The sequence below is a fragment of the Geotrypetes seraphini genome, chromosome 9, assembly GCF_902459505.1.
Source record: "Geotrypetes seraphini chromosome 9, aGeoSer1.1, whole genome shotgun sequence".
Classification (NCBI taxonomy): Eukaryota; Metazoa; Chordata; class Amphibia; order Gymnophiona; family Dermophiidae; genus Geotrypetes; species Geotrypetes seraphini.
Window position 1 is genome coordinate 164,452,115 of NC_047092.1, and position 19,663 is coordinate 164,471,777.

At 46.7% G+C, this 19,663-nt stretch overlaps 1 protein-coding gene across 6 annotated transcripts in view; it reads left to right on the forward strand.

Moving 5' to 3' along the window:
• The window catches only part of SMC4 (structural maintenance of chromosomes 4), a 238,359-nt gene that overhangs the window by 109,859 nt on the left and 108,837 nt on the right, over positions 1–19,663 (forward strand). For all 6 annotated transcript variants that reach the window (XM_033959216.1, XM_033959220.1, XM_033959218.1 and 3 more), the window contains one exon: positions 9,092–9,253. In XM_033959216.1, the coding sequence (XP_033815107.1) occupies positions 9,092–9,253 (162 nt within the window). The remainder of the gene's footprint in view (positions 1–9,091; positions 9,254–19,663) is intronic.

The window sequence follows — 19,663 nt, forward strand, 5'->3', positions numbered from 1 at the left end:
TGATCCTAGTGGCTCCAGATTGGCCGCGTTGGCCGTGGTACGCGGACCTGATTCAGCTGTCGGCGGGCGATCGGCTGACGTTCCCGGTGACTCCGGACTTGCTGACTCAGGGTCCAATCTCCATGGAAAATCCGTCCCACTTTGGTCTTACGGCCTGGCTCTTGAACGGTCGCGGCTGAGACGTAGAGGCTATTCAGAACAGGTTATTTCCACTCTTCTTCAAGCCAAAAAGATTTCTACCTCTGACTCCTATGCTAGAGTCTGGAGAGTTTTTGAGTCTTGGTGTAGGGGGCAGGGTCTTTCGCCCTTCCAGACATCTCTGTCGGCTATTCTTTCCTTTCTGCAGGAGGGCGTAGCTAAAGGATTGGCCTATAATTCCCTGAAGGTTCAGGTGGCGGCCATTGCTTGTTACAGGGGCCGGGTCTCTCATTCTGCGCTAGCTGACGTGGTTCGATTCCTCAAAGGGGTTCACCATATTCGGCCTCCTGTAAAGCGAACCTGTCCCGCGTGGAGTCTTAAGTTTGTCCTTGGGGGATTGCGGGCGGCACCTTTTGAGCCTTTGTCTAATGCTACTCTGAAAGATGTCACCTTGAAAACGGTGTTTTTGGTGGCTATGGCTTCAGCCAGACGGGTGTCGGAGTTGCAGGCGCTGTCTTGCAGGGAACCTTTTTTGCGCATTTGGGATGCTGGGGTGTCTGTTTGGACGGTGCCGTCCTTTCTGCCTAAGGTGGTTTCTTCCTTTCATGTGAACCAGTGTTTATTCCTCCCGGCTTTTCGGCGGGAGGATTGGGGGGAGCGCTTCTCTTCTTTGCGTTTCCTGGATGTGCGCAGGATTGTTCTGCATTATTTGGAGGTGACTAACGACTTTCGTCGGTCGGACCTCCTGTTTGTGTTGTTCGCGGGCAGGAACAAAGGTATGGCTGCATCTAAGGCTTCCATTGCTCGTTGGGTCAAAGAAACGATTGCTTTGGCTTATTTGATAACGGGGAAGCGGGTTGCCGGAGCAGCTTCGTGCTCATTCGACTCGAGCGTTGGCTGCGTCTTGGGCGGAGTCAGGAGGTCTTTCCTTGGAGGAGATTTTCCGTGCGGCTACTTGGTCTTCGGGGAATACCTTTTTGAAACATTACCGATTGGATGTGGCGGCCCATGCGGAGGCTAGTTTTTGCGCTTCGGTTATTGCGGAGGCAGCGTTAGCTTCCCACCCGGTTTGAGTTTTGCTTTGCTACATCCCACTAGTCTCTGGATTCATCTGCTGCTGTGCTAAGGAAGGAAAAATTATGTTCTTACCTGTTAATTTTCTTTCCTTTAGGAGCAGCAGATGAATCCAGAGCCCCACCCTTTCTGCGGACGATCTGTCGGTGTTCTGTGTGGCGCGTTTCAGTTGGGTTATTGTTGGTAGTTGTGTTCTGTAGTTTACTATTTGTGATTCGCTACTGGAAAGAAGTTTTTTGAATGTTCATTTTCCTATCTCTGGATGCTTGGGCAAGGAGCGTTACTGGATGTACAGGAGGAATGCCAGTCTATAAGACCACCTGTTAATCAGTTTCTCTATCTCCACCTGCTGGTCGATGTGAGCTATCCCACTAGTCTCTGGATTCATCTGCTGCTCCTAAAGGAAAGAAAATTAACAGGTAAGAACATAATTTTTCCTTCTCTTGTCCCTTTTTGCTCTTCGGACAGAGATTGAAGGACTCTCGGGGGAGGAGGGTCCTGCCAGCCTCGGGGGTGCCACACGCGAAAGGGTCGAGTCCCTCCTCCCCCCTCCCCATTTCCCCAATTTATGGGTTTTTGGTGGTTTTTTTGTTGTTTTTTTTTAAAGAAGAGCCTCAACTGTATGCCTGGCCACATTTCAGGCACAGACTACAATTTAGAGAGCCAATGAGGTCTGCTTTCTTGATCTTTATAGCTGTGGGTTGTGAGATTACAAAAACAAACATAAAAGGTCCTGAGGCAGCCGTATTTATCCAGTGGCTTTGTGCGTAGATCTCCTGTGCGTATGTTATGAACACTTTTAAAAAGCAGAAAAAGTGCATTTTATGTGTGCGCCAAGCGGTGGATGAGGCTGACATATGCACAACGTGTTACGGACGATTCAAGGGGGAATCGGCTTCGGGTGCAAACGTGCAGGGTTTCCACCACGCATCGTTGGTAAGCGATGGAGAAGCTGGGCTTCCCCTGTTCCGAAGCTGGGGTTTTATCAACCGCCAGTGGCCAGGGAAATAAGGCTATTTTGACCGCCGAGGGTGCTGGGGATTCCCTTTCCGTTAGAGTGGCTCCTGCATGTGGTTCTGATTTAGCGGTGGGATCTAGTTAGGCTTTGTTGCCACTGCTTATCTCGGGAGATAGTTTTTCGGCTGGCCTTCCTTTGGTTTTTGCTGGGAGCTCTGTCATTTTACCCATGGCCTCAGGCATCCTTCCTCCTGTTTTAGATAGACTGGAACAGGTCCCAGCTATTTGTTCTGTACCTGCAGTGAGTTCTGTGGTGCAACTGGAGTTTTTTTTTTTGCTCTGACTTTATTTTAGCCATCTACAAGGCTTATTTTCAGGCAGCTGGGAGTCCTGCTTCTATCCTGGGGGTCTTGGTGCCTTCTGGGAGGTCTTTCTCTTCCATGGCCATCCCCGTTCAGTCTCCTGCAATGGCTGCCTCCGTCCAGTCTCCAGCCATCAACCAAGGGACTGCAGGTGGCATGGGTTGAGGAATTTATTTATTATTTATTTATTTTGCTGATCTGGTTTTTCTGGATGAGGATTTGGACCAGACCTCTAAAATCTGCTATGGGAGAGGGGGGGAGGGCGGAGGATTTTTTTTGAGGGGTGGAGGATTTGGATGGAGGATTTTTTGAAATGTCTTGTGCATATTTTTCATCGGGAAGAGCTGCAGGAGCTTATTCTCCAGGTGGCTTCTGTTTTGTGCTTTGAGGAGGAAGTTGGGGATCCCCCTCGCGTTGTAGACCCTCTGCTTCGTGGGATCTATTCAGCATTCTGCTCTTTTCCTATGCATCAGGATATTTGGGATATGGTGCACGCACAGTGGAAGACACCAGAACAGATGCGCCTTTTCGCTTGGCATAGTCCATGGCCAGATTTTATCACATTTCCGATGAGGATCAGGATACCTCTAAGCCTCCTGTTATGGATGCGGTGGTCTCAGCTATTGCATGTCATCATACAGAGCTAGTTGAGGGTGTTTTGGCCCTGAGAGACCCTCAGGACCGTAAGATGGAGGCTCTCCTTAAGTAGAGTTTTGATGTGGTTGCCTTGGCTGTCCAGGCGGCGATTTGTGGCAGTCTCATGACCCAAGCTTGTTTCCGGTGATCTGAGTGGTCTTTGACCGGGAGTCATCTGACTGGTCCTTAGTGGATCAGGAGGTGGCTAAGATTGAGCTTGGTTCTTCTTACCTCTCTGATACCATATATGATCTTTTGAGGGCATCGTCACAGTAGCAACTCGCTGTACCCTGTGGCTTTGGGGTTGGTTGGCGTGTGCGGCCTCTCAAGTCTAAGCTCAGTAAATTTCCCTTCCGACACTCCTTCCTCTTTGGGAAGGTATTGGATAAGCTGATTCAGGTCTTGAATGACTTGAAAGGTGCCTCTGCTTCAAAGGACTGTACTGGCTTTGCCCAGGGGCATTTGCATGAGTTTCGTAGGTACTGTCCTGGCTGGGGTTCGGCCCCTTTGTCTTTCAAAGGTTGCTTCTTTCAGCACATTGTGACAAACTGACTTCTTTCCCAAGGTTTGCTACAGGGAAATGTAGGAAAGTATACAAACCCTGGTGCAGAAGGGCTGACCAGGTCAGTACCCAAGACAATAAGTTAGCTGACTACCCTGTGAGTAAGGATGAGGAAATGGAAATAGAACAGGAAAGCTTAGACTTACCTGAAGCAGTCCCAAAGCCAGGCAGGAAGAATCTGCCTTGCAATTGTCCAGTGCCTGTAAGGCAGAAAGCTCACAAGCAGTTTTCCCTCAGAGAAACGGCACAGGCTGAGGAAGGAATTCCCTTCCCCCATCCAAATCCAAGGGGGAGTGGTTCTTTCCCTTAGCTTAAAGCCAGGCTCGTCAGAGAGCAAGGGAGAGGTGGAGCAGAAGGAGGCTTGGCAGAAAGAGCGGGACGAGACCAGAGGCAGGATATGCAGGACGGGGCTGAGCTTGCCTCCGACCCTGCAGGGCAGTTCATCTGCACGGACTGGGAGATGACTGAGGAGCAGACTGGTAATTTGGCCACAGAATTCCTTCCCCCAGAGCCAATGGTGGTGGAAGAGAGTAGTGCTGTGGAGGAAAGCTGGCCAGAGGAAATGGAGAGCTGAACACACTGGGAAAAGGTCTGTGAAAAGGGTTTTCTTCCTGACTGTGTTTTTCTGTTTTCTCATTGAGTTAATGACTTGTGGGAGTTATTAAGGAACGTAATCCTGTACTGCAGTTTGCACATACTAGTTTGCTGGACTTTGTGAAAGACACAGTAATCTCCTCTTCAGGAAATGTGCCCAGCCGAACCAACCGCTAGGCTGTAATTCTAGCCAGGTTAAACCCAGAGGTTCCTGGTTTCAGGACTCCGTGCAAGAGCCTAGCTGTGAATTGATTGCCATAGCAACTAGATAATTAAATTAGCCTGCATGCCTCTTAGGAAAAGGGGATTAATCCTTTCAGGGTAAAGCCTTCTCCGTGTCTATGTGGAAAGTCCAGCCCAGCTGGAGAGAGTGAGTGCACTATAAGAAAAGCACAGAATGTCTCCTCTGTAGCTCTACAGAGAAAAGTTATTTTTGCCAACTGTTTTACCTCTGAGCCTTATGAAGAGCTAAATGACTGTATATGATTTGCCAAGCAAGCTCAGAGCTGATTCCTGAGTGATAGTGTGGGAAATGAACTTTTTTTTTTTGGTTTTGTATTATGTTCCTGCTACCAGGGAAACCTAGAGTGGCACAGTGATTCTACGGCCGGTGGCCAAATAAAAGCTTATGTTTTTGCACCAAGGCCATTCTGACAAATGTGTTTTCTTCAAAGCCCTTGGGAGTAAGCTTAGTTAGGCATTTTCCTAGAGGCGGTCAACTTGAAAGGTCACTCTAATTCTAAAGGGACCATGCCAGTAGCAAACATCGTGTCACTACCCGACGGCTCAGGGTGTCCACAGAGAGCACAGGTGTGACAACATGCAGGCCTTTTGGGGAGCCCATCCAGGAAGAGAGGGTTCAGGACTCCACCGGTGTCTCCTCTTTCGCCGACCGGCTCATTAACTCACAGCAGGTCCTTCCTCCAGTTCCAGTGGAAATCCGGTTGCGGGAGTTTTATTGGGGGTGGGCTGAAATCAAAGGATCAGTGGGTCCAAGAAGTGATTAGGAACTGCTATGCTCTTGTGTTTTCCCAGCCTTTACCAGATTGTTACCTTTCTTCTTGTCAGGCAACTTGAAAAAGAAGGCATTTCGTCAGACGCTGTTTAGGTTGCTAGACCTCAAAGCGGTGGTCCCAGTGCCTTCTCAGGAGATTTCACCGGCAAGAACTCTTTAGTTTGTGGTGCCCAAGAAAGAGGGTTTTGTTTGGCCCATTTTGGATCTGAAAAAAGTCAATAGGACTCTTCGGTTCCATCTTTTCATATGGAAATCCTGAAATCCGTAATTCTTGCAGTCCAGCCTGGGAAATTTCTGACTTCTCGATCTGATCAATCTGCATGTTCCCATTTGGGCCTACCATCAGCAATTCCTTTGCTTTGTGATTTGGGGAAAGCGTTATCAGTTTTGTGCACTTCTGTTTAATTTGGCTACGGCTCTGCAGCCCTTCACCAAGATTGTGGTGCTGATGGTGGCGGCCTTGCACAAGGAAAGGCATTCTAGTTCATCCCTATCTGGACTACTGGTTGATTCGAGCTTAGTCTTTTCAGGAGAGCTCCTGGGTCATGACTCGAGTAGTGGAGTTTCTGCAGTCCCTGGGCTATGTGGTCAGCTTATCCAAAAGCCGATTGACTCCATTTCAGTGCTTGAAATATTTCGGAGTTCTCTTCGACACCGGTGTGGGGAGAGTCTTCCTTCCTGAGACTCGGGTGTTAGAGCGAATCTGCGACTGCAATTTTTCCTTGGATTGTCGCAGGATTTTCTGGGGTCGATGGTGGCCTCCCTGGAAGTAGTCATTTGGGCTTGGGCTCATAGGCGCCCTCTTTAGTATGCACTTCTTCTTCAGCCGATGGTCACCACAGCTTCTCAATCTGGACTTTTCTGTCCCTCTTTGGTGGTTAGTTCATCTTAGCCTGCACTAGTAGCTACAGTCTTCCAATCTGGTTCAGAGAATGAGTCTAGATCAGGGACCTCATGAGGGCCGCAATCCAGTTGGGTTTTCAGGATTTCCCCAATGAATATGCATTGAAAGCAGTGCATGCTCATAGATCTCATGCATATTAATTGGGAAAGTCCTGAAAACCCGACTGGATTGTGGCCCTCAAGGAGGGACTATGAGACCCCTAGTCTAGATCAACCCCAGTGGACAGTGCTTCTCAAGGATACCAATCTCCTGGGTTGGAGAGTTCAGTGTCTAGGTCGCTTGGCTCAGGGCAGATGGTCACCGGTGGAGGCTTCCTGGTCAATCAATGTTCTGGAGACCAGAACCATTCGGATGGCGTTAGTAAGTAGCTAAACATATTTTAGATATATTGATGATACGAAGAAGAGCAAAAGTTACATTCTGAGACTCAAAAGTGGAGAAATTTGTAGATGCTGATTAAGAAAAGGCTGAATTGCTTAACAAATATTTCTGTGTTCACAGCTGAAGATCGCGGGAGCAGGACTGCAGAAAACAAACAGGGATGAGTGGTAGACTCCGTTCGATTTTCAGAGGGTTGTGTTCGTGAAGAGCTAGCTAAATTAAAGGTAGTTGAGGCGTTGGGACTGAATGGTGAACATCCGAGGAAGCTGAAGGAACTTAGAGAAGTTCTGGTGTCTCCACTGATTGACCTTTTCAATGCTTCTCTAGAGTTGGGAGTGCTACCAGAGGACTAGAGAAGGGTGGATGTGGTCCCTCTCCACAAAAGTGGAAGTAAGGAAGAAGTAGGGAATTACAGGCCAGTAAGTCTGACTTAAAGTTTCCTGAATCCAGTGGATTACAGGACCAGAGGCAACAGGGATTTACTAGAGGTAGGTCTTGTCAGACAAATCAATTTCTTTGATTGGGTGACCATAGAATTAATTAAACGGGAGTGTGCTAGATATGGTGTATTTAGATTTTAGCAAAGCCTTTGACAGTGTGTACCACACAGAAGTCTAAAAAATAAACTGAGTGCTCTTGTTATGGGCTCCAAATTGATGGGCTGGGTCAGGAACTGGTTAAATGGAAGACAACAGGGTAGTGATCAATGGAGATCGCTCTGAGGAAAGGGATGTTACCAGTGGTGTGCCTCAAGGTTCTGTTCTTGGGCCTGTTCTTTTCAACAATTTTATAAGAGATATTGCTGCAGGGCTGTCGGGTAATATTTGTCTCTTTGCAGATGATACCAAAATCTCCAATAGAGTAGACACCCTGATGGTGTAAATAACGTGAAGAAAGACCTAGCGAAGTTTGAAGAATGATCTGAAATTTGGCAGCTAAAATTTAATGCTAAGACATGCAAGGTCATGCATTTGAGCTCTAAAAATCCAAAGAAACTATATGGTATAGGAAATGAAGAACTTTTTATGCACGACCGAAAAGCGGGACTTGGGTATGATTGTATGTGATCATCTTTAAAAAAAAAAAAAAATCTTTATTCATTTTCAAATATTACAACAAGTGTATAATATTCAATCAGAAAAATTTTAACTAATCACTTGACAAACTTACTTATACTCTTTAAAATATATAAATATAAAAGATGACCAAACAGGTTGAAAAGGTGACAGCAAAAGCTAGAAGGAAGCTAGGGTACATTGGAAGAGGTATGGCCAGTAGGAAAAAAGAGGTATTGATGCCCCTGAATAAGACTCTGGTGAGACCTCATCTCTATATATAAAATCGGATGTATGTATGATTCAGCATAACTCCAAAATGCATGGACAGATTTCAACCAAATTTGGTATACATATCAATTACTATCTGGGAACAAATACTGTGGGGTGGGAAGGGGGTGACATGTAAAGAATCATCGAAAAAGACAGATATTGCTTTGACCAATTGTGTGAAGCTTGGAGAATGATGTCACACTCTGCTCTGCTGTCATTGCTGTAACAATGCCTTCTAAGGAAACGTAATGTAATTGGCCAAGTGCAATCAAAGCTACATCTAGAGCTTCAGAGACAGTACAGCAACGTGAGGCCAATTTTATTCCTTTTCTTCTCTAATAGAAGATTAGAATAAATAACCGGGCAAAGCTGGTCAATCTGCTAATTTAGAATATTGTGTACAATTCTGGAGACCGCATCTTCAAAAAGATATAAAAAGGTGGAGTCGGTCCAGAGGAAGGCTACTAATATGTATGTATGTAATCTAATCTGAATCTTAGATTTATATACCAGATCATCCCTAAAGATATAGGGCTTGACTCTGTTTACAATAAAAATATGTTTGCAAAGAGTTGATTTTAAGATAGATTATTCCCCATTTTTAATTTGTGAAAAACATTGTTTGGTGGTCCAGCGGTGTATGTCCCTCCCTCCCTCCCCCCCCACGTCGTACCTTTTACATGCCACTTATAGCCTGGTGGTCCAGTGGTGTATTGGCTGGCAGAGCGAGCGTCCCACACTTCTTCCTGGTCCGGCACCGCTTCCTGAATGGCTGCAGTCAGTTCTCATGAGTCCCGCGAGAACTGACTACAGCCATTCAGGAAGCGGCGCTGGCCCAGACAGGAGTGCGGAACGCTCGCTCTGCCAGCCAATACACTGCTGGACCACCAGGCTATGAGCGGCATGTAAAAAGGTACGAAGGGTAGGTTACATTTTTTAAAAGATACTACGATTGGGGGGGGGAGCATTTAAAAAGGAACCACTGGGGGAGCTTTTAAAAAGGTATGACCGGGGGGCGAAAAATAGAGCGAAAAATTTGGTATATATATAACAGCTTTCGTTTAGTTCTGATAGCTTGGTACGAAAAGGTAACTAGTGCTAAATAAGTGAAATGTTTCCACATTTGTATTTTTTTGTTAGGGTGATTTGGGAGCAATTGATGAGAAGTATGATGTCGCCATCTCTTCATCTTGCGGTGCTTTAGATCACATTGTTGTAGATACAATTGATACAGCTCAAGAATGTGTAGATTTCTTGAAAAAACAAAATGTTGGTGTGGCAACATTTATTGGACTTGATAAGGTAACTGTTTTAAAGTTTTTCGTATTGATCAGTTCCTGTACAATTTTCTGTTATCTTCCTGTACAATTCCTGTTATCAGTTCCTGTACAGTTATCTGTTATCAAACAATGAAAGTGTTATGGGACAATATGGGGTATTTTAGCCAAATGTGAATTTTCACCATGTACTATACTTATCCCAGAGGTCTGAGAATTGAGAACACATAGAAGCACTAACTGGAAATTTTTAAATGGTGTATTTAGAAATAATAATTAAAAAGTGATTAATAGGTTCAGCTAACAAAGATTTTTGAAACAGTTATCAACATTTATTGGGAGATAATGAAATAGCTATTTAAGATATTTTCTTAATTTTGTGATTGCTGTACAATTAGCTATATTGAGAGTTAAAACTGAATATATAATAACAATTAGTATTTACATGCTGCCTCAAACGAAGCTCAGGGCAATCTAAATTACAAGAATAATGCAATAAGTCAGCGGTCTCAAACTCGCGGGCCACATGCGGCCCTCCAGGTGCTATTTTACGGCCTGCAGTCTGGACGCGATGATCGACTGCTCCCTTGCTGCAGTCGGTTGTTCTGTTCAAAGCTAGGGCTGACGGCGGCTCCTCGCGCCATCCACACCAGCATTTCTCTTCCCTTTTCCTTGTGGAGCAGCAACATTTCTGGCCGGCTCCCTTGCTGCATCGATCGTTCCGTTCAAAGCTGCGGGTGGTGGCTCCTCGCACCATCCACACCTGCGTCAGAAGCCTCTGACATAGGCGTGGCTGGCATGAAGAGCAGTCACCCGTGGCTTTGAACGGGAATGATGGACTGCAGCAAGGGAGCCGGCCAGAAATGCTGCTGCTCCACAAGGAAGGAGGGAGAGAAAGGAAGGAGAGATGACAGACCATGAAAAAAGGGAGGGAAGGAGAGAGAGATATGAAGAGAAGGTAAGACATGGAAAAGTCGATTTTGAAAAGAAAGCAAAAAAATGGAAAAATTGAATATTAAGTTAATGCCAAAGATGGATGCAAGGCAAAAAGTAAATACAGAGAGAAAAACAGTCAAAGGGCAAGAAGGCCCTGGAAACATAGTTAAAAGCACAGAAAAATAAAGTCACTAGACAACAAAGGTAAGGAAAATGATTTTATTTTTAATATAGTGATTGAAATGTGTCAGTTTTGAGAAAGGAAGGATGTTAAACTTTAAATGTGAGGGCTGTAGAAAAAATAGGGTACTTGGAGGGCCGCAGAAAAAATAGTTGATGTCTTATTAAAGAAATGACAATTTTGCATGAGGTAAGAACTCTTTATACTTTATAAATCTTTCCTTTAACTGTTAAAGGAAAGATTATAAAGTATAAAGAGTTTTTACCTCATGCAAAATTGTCATTTCTTTAATAAGACATTGACTATTTTTTTCTGCGGCCCTCCAAGTACCTACAAATCCAAAATGTGGCCCTGCAAAGGGTTTGAGTTTGAGACCACTGCAATAAGTGGTACCATACAATCTTGGTAAATGTAATTTAAAAAAAATTATGAATTCATTATCCATCTTACCAGACCTGTCCAAGCTTGGGTTGTGCCCTTTACCAGCAGGTGAAAACTGTGATGTCATATCTCAAAATCCCTGTGTATCTCCCTGATGCTCAGCGTTCCTTAGTGTCCAGCTGGTAGTAAGTCTGTTCTCCGTGTAGCCTGGAATGGTATGGTAGGATTAAGGCCTAGATGCACTAAAGTCAGCGATCGAATAACATTCATCACTAAACCGGTTTTGATTGGTTTAGTGACGATTGTATTTGGTGACCCGATGCAGAAAATGGCTCACCTCATGGTTTTCTGCACGATTGCTCATTCTCTGATCTGGTCATGCAAATAAGGTCATTAATATTGAAATGCTAGGTAAACTAGCTGAATGATTTATGCTTAACATCATGTTGTGATGCACAAAAAAGAGGCCAGCACTTTTAGCAATCTGACAAAAAAGCGGCTGGTCAAGACCAGTTGCTTACGTGTCTTACCAGTAGTTCAGCCCTGAAATTAATATAATTATAAACGGCACCGAGACACTACCCATTCCCACTTTTTTGCCAGTGAAAATTGACAGGAGGGATGTGTACTCCATCATGGCAACACCCTTTTCCCTCTTCCCCCCCCCCTCCCTCCCGCAAGAGGAAATTGGCAGAAGGGATGCCAATGGAGGCCCCCTCTGAACTATATTCCTCCCCCCCAAAAAAAAAAAAGTGCAGGAGAGATAGCCACTTCTTCCTGCCTCTGGATACTCCCTCCCCCCCTTGTGTACCTTTGTGAGAAGTTGAGAGCTGGAGGGATGCTTGATCCTTCTTGCTCCGAAGCCTGCCAATCCAAAATAGGCCTTCCCCTCCCTGGTGCATCATGTGATGCACTGGGTGGAGCCTAAGGCCTTGATTGGCTCAGATGCCTAAAGCCCCTCTCAAGGGTTCCGAGCCAATCGTGGACTTACGCTCCTCCCTCATGCCCTTCTGGATTTCTCCCTGTGTAATACAATAGATGCCAGTCTCTTGGGGGGGGGGGTCATTGCGATGCATATTCTGTTCATGATTGGTGATCACCCTCAGAGGATGTGGTCAATCAACTGGCTGGAACTGAGCCATTTGTTTGGTGCTCCAGAAGTTGTGAACCTTTCTGGAGGGCAAAGAGGTCCATGTATTTTCAGTCTGTGCCACGGCAGTAGCCTATGTCAATAGGCAGGGAGGAATCAAGAGTGCTTCCTTGAATCTAGAAGACCACTTATTGTTTCTGTTTTCAGTGGTTTATCTGCAAGCTCTCTCAGCCACTCATGTGGCAGGAGTAGACAGTGTTCATGCTGACTACTTGAGTCTGCACACCCTGGACTCAGGAGAATGGGCTCTGTTGCAAAGAGCATCCGATGCCATTGTGCATCCATGGTGACAGCAGCCAACTAAGAAGGCTCAGGTTTGCAGCAGAAGATATGAGATTAGACGCGCTGGCATGGATTCATTAGTACAGAGGTGGCCAAGCACAATCTCCTGTACTTGTTTCCACCTTGGCCATAATAGGCCGGTTCATCTGAATGAGAGTAACTTACCTGGGTCTGGTAATGCTGCTCGCTCCAGATTAGTTTTGGCGGCCGTGCTATGTAGATCTAGTGTGGCTGAACGACAGGAGTCTCAAGCTTCTCCATTCACAGGTTCCGATTGTCCTGGGAAATCTGGAACACTTTGGACTTAGGGCATGGCTCTTAGTCACATGGCATTTAAGCGCAGGGACTATTCAGATGTGGTCATTACAACTCTTCTACGGTCCAAGAAACAAGAAAGGAGACTAGTCATCTCTGAAGGTACAGCTCACGGATCCTGTTTGGGGATCCGTTTGACCTCGGGGGTGTTAAACCCAGTGGGTCTCGTGCTGGGTTGTTCCCCCTACCTTCCTCCACCTCCCCACATTTTTATAGAGGTGCCTCATCCAGTGGCCTGGCCCCCTGGTTGGTCAGCCCTCCAGCTTTGAGAGCCGTGGAGTCTGTTCTGTAAAAAAAGAAACCTAAAAATCCTGAGGTGTGCCGGTCTAAAGAGCTCATTTCCCTTTAAAACTGCCTTTTTACTGCTTTTTCTCATCTAACCTGCACTTTTCTTGCAGCTAGGGTGGTTTTCAGCACAATGAGCGCTTTTAAAGGGAAAAAGTGCTCATTGTGCTCCAGATGTGAGGTACTCGCGGCCGGCCTGTGCAAGCGTTGTGCAGGCCAGAGCAGCCTCGTCGGCAGCGGATGCTGATGGCCAGGGCACCCCGCTGATGGTGCCTCGCGAGTCGGCTTTGGATTGTGGGGAAGCCCGGTCTTTCCCCGACACCCACGCGGAGGGTTCCCCAGCCGCCAACAGTCAGGGAGAAAAGGATTCCCTTGCCGCCGGAGTGGCTGGGGATTCCCTTTTCGCATCGGTCGGTTCCTTGGCCTCAGTGTCAGGAAAGTCCCAGGCTTTTCAGACGCGGCAGGCTGCAGAAGCTCCTATTTTGGCAGTTTTGGGTCCAGTTTGGGCAGGAACCTCCTCCTTCATCTCAGTTACCTCAGGTGACCTTCCCCCTGTTCTGGAAATACAGAGGCAAGGTATGGCAGGGTCCCCTGCTGGAACAGGGAGTCCCTTGGGGACGCTGGGGGTTTCCCCCCCTGAAGTTATGTTAGCACTTTGTAAAGTTTATGTGCTGACGGCATGAGGTTCCGTGTCCACTCTAGGGGGAGGGGGTTTGCCCTCGACGTTCTCTCCAGTGCGGCCCCACACAGCGGCGTTTTTGCCCCCCTCTACTCTTCTCTCATCCAAATGCCCGACGGTCTCTTGGGATGATGATTTTTGCCTAGAGGAGCAAGGTGTACTTGAGAAGGACCTGGACCCTTGGGGTGCTTTCCAGGATCCTCTTGGGGAGGTCTGATTCCGCCAGCAAGGGGTTTGAGCACCCCCAGCTGGGGACGGGGTAGGAACCGAGCTCGCAGGGACGGTGATGGGGACCAAGCTCACGAGATGGTGACAGGGACAAGTTTGGGATTGGGACAAATCTTTTCCCTGTGTCATTCTTTAATGTTCAGTATTGCAGAGTGGATTTTATTCTCAAGCACATCTTTTTTATTCGGCGGCGGCTGGGCTGAAGACAGTGATGGCTACTTCATTTGTGGCCAAGCCATGTCATTCTAAGCTCCGCTACGATCCAGACAATATTGTGATCCGGGATCTCATCTTCCTGATCTCAGGGGTGTGGACTATGTGATGGATGCGCTGTACGATATGTTCAGAGTCTCTGGCAATCTGTTGACTTATTTGGTATCAACATGGAGGATTAGTGGTTCCGGCAGTGGTCCAATGATTTGTCCTCGAAGACCACCATAAGCCCTCTTTTAAGGGGCAACTTCTGTTTGGCAAGGGTCTGGATGACCTCATGGCGAATGTACAGGAATGCAAGCCCAAATCCTTGCTGGATAACAGGCCCTGACCCTCCAGGGGGTTGGGGCTTCCCAACTTTTATCCTTTCTGACGTTCCCATCAGTACTTTGGCAGCTCCTCTGTGTAGCTATGTTCCCAGTCTGCAAAGCGGGCGTTTAGTAGTTACCAGCACTAGCCGTCAACAGGGAGCCATCCAGTGGTGACCTCTAAGAAGCAATTTTGACACCAGGTCTCTTGCTGCCCCTCCTCTTTGGATTGAGGGGCAGTTTTCTGCCTTTCAGGCAGAATGGCAGGCCATCACCTTGGACTATTGGGTCCTGGAGGTTCTTCAGGATAGCTACAAGCTCAGGTTTCATTGCACCCTGGCACATTATTTTCTGGATTCCCCAGCAGAGAGGCCAAAAAAGGTGGTTCGAGTGGAAACCGTGGTTGCGCCGGGGGAGTTATTGGCTTCCCATGATCTGGCAGAGGTATCTGTACACATTCCCATCTTTCTGGAACACAGGAAGTACTCTAGAGTCCTTATTCTGCAGCAGCACTATCAGTTTGTGGCGCTACACTTTAGGTTGGTGACGGTGGGCAGGAACTTCGCCAAGGTATTTTTGGTGGTGCCAGCTCATCTGCCCTTCCTAAGAGCCTAGTGCACCCATATCTGGCTGGCTGATCAGCACCCTATCAGATGCCAAATCGTTCAGCTGCTTAAGTGCCTGGACTGGGTGATCAACTTCAGGAAGAGTCACCTCGAGGCAACGCAAGACTTGGGATACTTGGGGGTTTGCTTACATATGGATCAGAACAAGATCCTGCCCAAGTCACATCAGGAGAAGTTGTACTAGTTTTCTGGATACTCTGGTCCCGACAGCTTGGCAATATCTCCGGGTCCTGGGGATCGATGTAGTCCCTTGGGTCAGAGCGCATTTGTGCCTATTGCAGGATGCTCTGATTTTGTGCTGGAGTCTGCAAAGGGATCTCTTGCATTCCCCATTACCTTGGACATCGTTGGCTTAGAGCAGCCTAGCCTAGTGGCTGAGTCCTCTTTCACTGTCCAAGGGTCTTCCCTTCCAGATTACCGAGTGAGTGATCTTAATGACGGATGTCAGTCTAGAGGACTGGGGGTGCTGTTTGCATGCATGCGCCAGTTCAGGGCCATTGGACCCTCTCCGAATGGAAGTGGCCTGGAGCTTTGGGCGATTTCGACTGGTTCTTCTCCACTTTGAGGCTCGTCTCTGGCATCGAGCCGTCTGCGTCTTATTTTGGGTTTTTAAATTAATATTTGATATACTGCTTAAGCATATTACAGATCTAAGCAGTTACAATAAAATACATAAGAACATAATAATTGCCACTGCTGGGTCAGAACAGTGGTCCATCGTGCCCAGCAGTCCGCTCACATGGCGGCCCTTAGGTCAAAGACCCATTGCCCTAACAGACTAGCCTTACCTGTGTACGTTAAGACTTCCTTATCTGTCCCGAAGGCTCACAATCTAGCAAAAGTACCTGAGTAAACAATTAAGATAAAGAAAAAAAAATATATATATAACAAAATTCCAAGAATGGTGAGGGGGAGGGGAAAGAAACAATATTAGATCACAATAAAAGATTTTATTGTGATCTAATTTATCTTATATATTTTATTTATATTTGTATAAGATAAGAATTAAACCAAAACTGAATATTTAGGAGGATAAAAAACAAAAATCAAAATACTGTAGATAGAAACCTAGCAGAAAAATCTAATAAAGTCCAACTAAAAATCAGTTCAATCCTGTGAAAAGATATGTCCATCTCTGATCAGTGCAGGGCTGCTGTCAGATGGAGGAATTTTGCTTTTAAACAGCCAATAAAGGAAGGTTCAGCTATGTATAAGGTGATGAAGCCAATTTCTGGGTCCCCATGACACCCGAAGGCAGACACCTTTCAAAGTACTATCCACATTTTTAAAGTTCTTTAAATCTTTCTTTCTTCAGACTACAGCTGTGGGTGTAGATAGCTTGTTTGTGTGAATACAATTTTTAACAGATGTACCCTTGTGACTCGTGGAAGGGGAAGCTGCTTGCTTGGCTCAAGGAATATTGGACAGTCCTCTGGTGGTCCTCAAGGCCTGTAGATCCTGTTTTCATCATAAGTTTTGAATGAGGAATAGTACAGGCAGAGGCTGATCTGTAGGGGGTCTTGGAGCACTGGGGATTGTAGGATGCGGGCGAGGCCTCTCGGTGCTCTTTGGAGCTGTGGTGGCCATAACTAGGTGAGCGCTAGCAGTTGTTAGACAGGCTAGGGGAGCATGGTGGGGAAGAAGATTAAGAGAATGAACACTGTAAAAACGCTAGAGCAAGTTTGGTCTCTTTTTAAGGATACGGTCACCGAGGTGCAAAATGTATATATACCGCTTATCAACAAGGGATCAAAGAAGAAAAAGAACAAAGAACCGGCATGGCTCACTGTAGAGGTAAAGGAAGTGATCAGAGATAAAAAAAAAATCTTAGTTTAAGGAATGGAAAAGGTCAAAAACTGATGAAAACTGGAATAAACACAAACAACATCAATGCAGGTGCCATAAAGCGGTAAAAGGAGTCAAAAGAGACTACGAGGAAAATAGTCAAGGAAGCGAAAAACTTCAAACTGTTCTTTCGATATATTAAGTGGAAACAACCGCGAAGGAAGCGGTGGGACCGTTGGATGACCAAGGAATAAAGGGAGCACTAAAGGAGGACAAAGCAATAGCCGACAGACTGAACACTTCTTTTTATTTTTTTTTGCATCTGTATTTACCGAAGAGAATATACACGAGAGTACCGGAACCCATCAGGCTATATGCTGGAAGCGAAAACGGGAAATTGACTGGGTTAATGGTCAGTCTAGAAGATGTATGCAGGCAGATTGATAGGCTTAAGAGCGATAAATTCCCAGGGCCGGATGGTATCCATCCGAGGGTCATCAAGGAACTGAAAGGGACTATAGTTGAACTGCTTCAACTAATAGCCAATCTGTCGATCAAATCGGGAAAGATTCCGGTGGACTGGAAGGTGGCGAATGTTACACCGATCTTCAAAAAAGGTTTGAGAGGAGACCCGAGAAACTACAGACCGGTGAGTCTGACCTCAGTACCTGGAAAGATGGTAGAGGCGCTGATAAAGGACCACATCATTGATCACCTGGATGGACACGGTCTGATGAAGACTAGCCAGCACGGTTTCAGCAAAGGCAGATCTTTTTTTACAAACTTGCTGCATTTCTTTGAGGGAGTAAACAGGCAGATAGACAAGGGCGACCCAGTCGACCGTGTATAACTGGATTTTCAGAAGGCGTTTGACAAGGTTCCGCATGAATGACTACTTCAGAAAATTGCGAGCCATGGAATCAAGGGTGAAATACTCACATGGAGTAAAAACTGGCTGGAACACAGGAAATAGAGAGTGGGGGTAAATGGACAATACTCGGACTGGAAGAGCGTCACCAGTGGCTCGGTGCTTGGACCCATGCTCTTCAACATCTTTATAAATGATCTGGACATAGGTACAATGAGTGAGGTGATTAAATTTGCAGACGATACAAAGTTATTCAGAGTAGTGAAGACGCAGGAGGATTCCGAAGATCTGCAACGTAACATAATCAGGCTCGAGGAATGGGCATCAACATGGAAGATGAGGTTCAATGTGGATAAGTGTAAAGTGTTGCATTTAGGTAACAAAAAACTCATGCACGAATACAGGATGTCCGGGGCGGTACTTGGAGAGACCTCCCAGGAAAGAGACTTGGGAGTTATGATTGACAAGTTGATGAAGCCATCCACGCAATGTACAGCAGCGGCGAAAAGGGCGAACAGAATGCTAGGAATGATAAAGAAGGAGATCACGAACAGATCGGAGAAGGTTAGAATGCCGCTGTACCAGTCCATGGTGCGCCCTCACCTGGAGTACTGCGTCCAGCACTGGTCGCCGTACATGAAGGAGGACACGGTATTACTCAAAAGGGTCCAGAGAAGAGCGACTAATATAGTTAAGGGGCTGGAGGAGTTGCCGTACAGTGAAAGATTAGAGAAACTGGGCCTCTTCTCCCTCGAACAGAGGAGATTGAGAGGGGATATGATAGAAACATTCAAGGTACTGAAGGGAATAGACTTAGTAGATAAAGACAGGTTGTTCACCCTCACCAAGGTAGGAAGAACGAGAGGGCACTCTCTAAAATTGAAATGGGATAGATTCCATATGAACATAAGGAAGTTCTTCTTCACCCAGAGAGTGTTAGAAAACTGGAATGCTCTTCCGGAGTCTGTCATAGGGGAAAACACTCTCCAGGAATTCAAGACAAAGTTAGACAAGTTCCTGCTGAACCAGAACGTACGCAGGTAGGGCTAGTCTCAGTTAGGGCACTGGTCTTTGACCAGAGGGCTGCTGCGTGAGCGGACTGTTGGGCACGATGGACCACTGGTCTGACCCAGCAGCAGCAATTCTTATGTTCTTATGTTAAGCTGCTCTATCCATGGGCTCTCTTTTTACACTCTGCACAAGCTCAGCTCTCCTTATTTCCGGTCGCCAACTGCACTTCTTCCCGACAGTGGATCCAACGTTGCTCCCGTGTCTTTTCTTTAGCCCGGCTGGCCTAGCTGTTACTGCTGCCTCCGCCGGTCTGGCTCTCCTTTGCACTGCTCAGACGAAAAAGAAGGCAGGTGGAAGAAGTGGTAGAGGAGGCCAGCGAAGAGGAACCGGGCTGCCATCCCAAAGCAATAGCGGGTAGACAGAAGGGTCGACCATTGGAGACTGCTCTATTATGTCCCATTAGTCCTGGAATAGAGTGGGATTGTGTAAGAATGAAAGATTACTGCATTTTTCACTCCATAAGACGCACTTCCCCCCTCCCCCAAAGTGGGTGGAAATAAGAGTGTGTCTTATGAAGGGAATATAACACACATTCCGGAGGGAGAATTTTCATCTTAGCCTCCCCGAAACGCTATCTGATGGCACATCTCTTGTCCACTTTAGAGACTTGGTTGCAGGCAGATCTAACGTTGCCTGCTGGCCAGGTCCATTTGGAGCATGCTCACAGACTGGGCAGATGGATGGAAGGCAAGCAGCAGCCAAGAGCAGTCATCATAAAAATACATAAACAATACAAAATGCGCAAGGAGCTGCTCTGAGGGAGGAGGAAGACAAGCCGCGCTTTTGGGAGCAAGACGATGACGGCGAAGTGCTGGATTTAACCGGGGGCGCTGGAGATAATTCCCACCCACTCTTCACTGTCCACTTCCCTTCTCAGCCCTCAGCAGCCGCCGCCCAGCTCCCGAGATCAGAGGGGGCTGAGAAACTCCCCATGAGAAGCCCGAGGTGCCAAATGTGAAACTCCCGAAGAAGAATGTGCCGAACATGAAACTCCCAAAGAAGAGAGGAGCCCTGAGCCTCTGAGCATAAAAATCCCCGACTGGAGCCGCGCATCAAACCCCAATGCCCGGTAGCACCTCAGAGGAGCCTGCCAAGCTAGCCCTGCCCTCCCTGCTGAGCTGCAGATC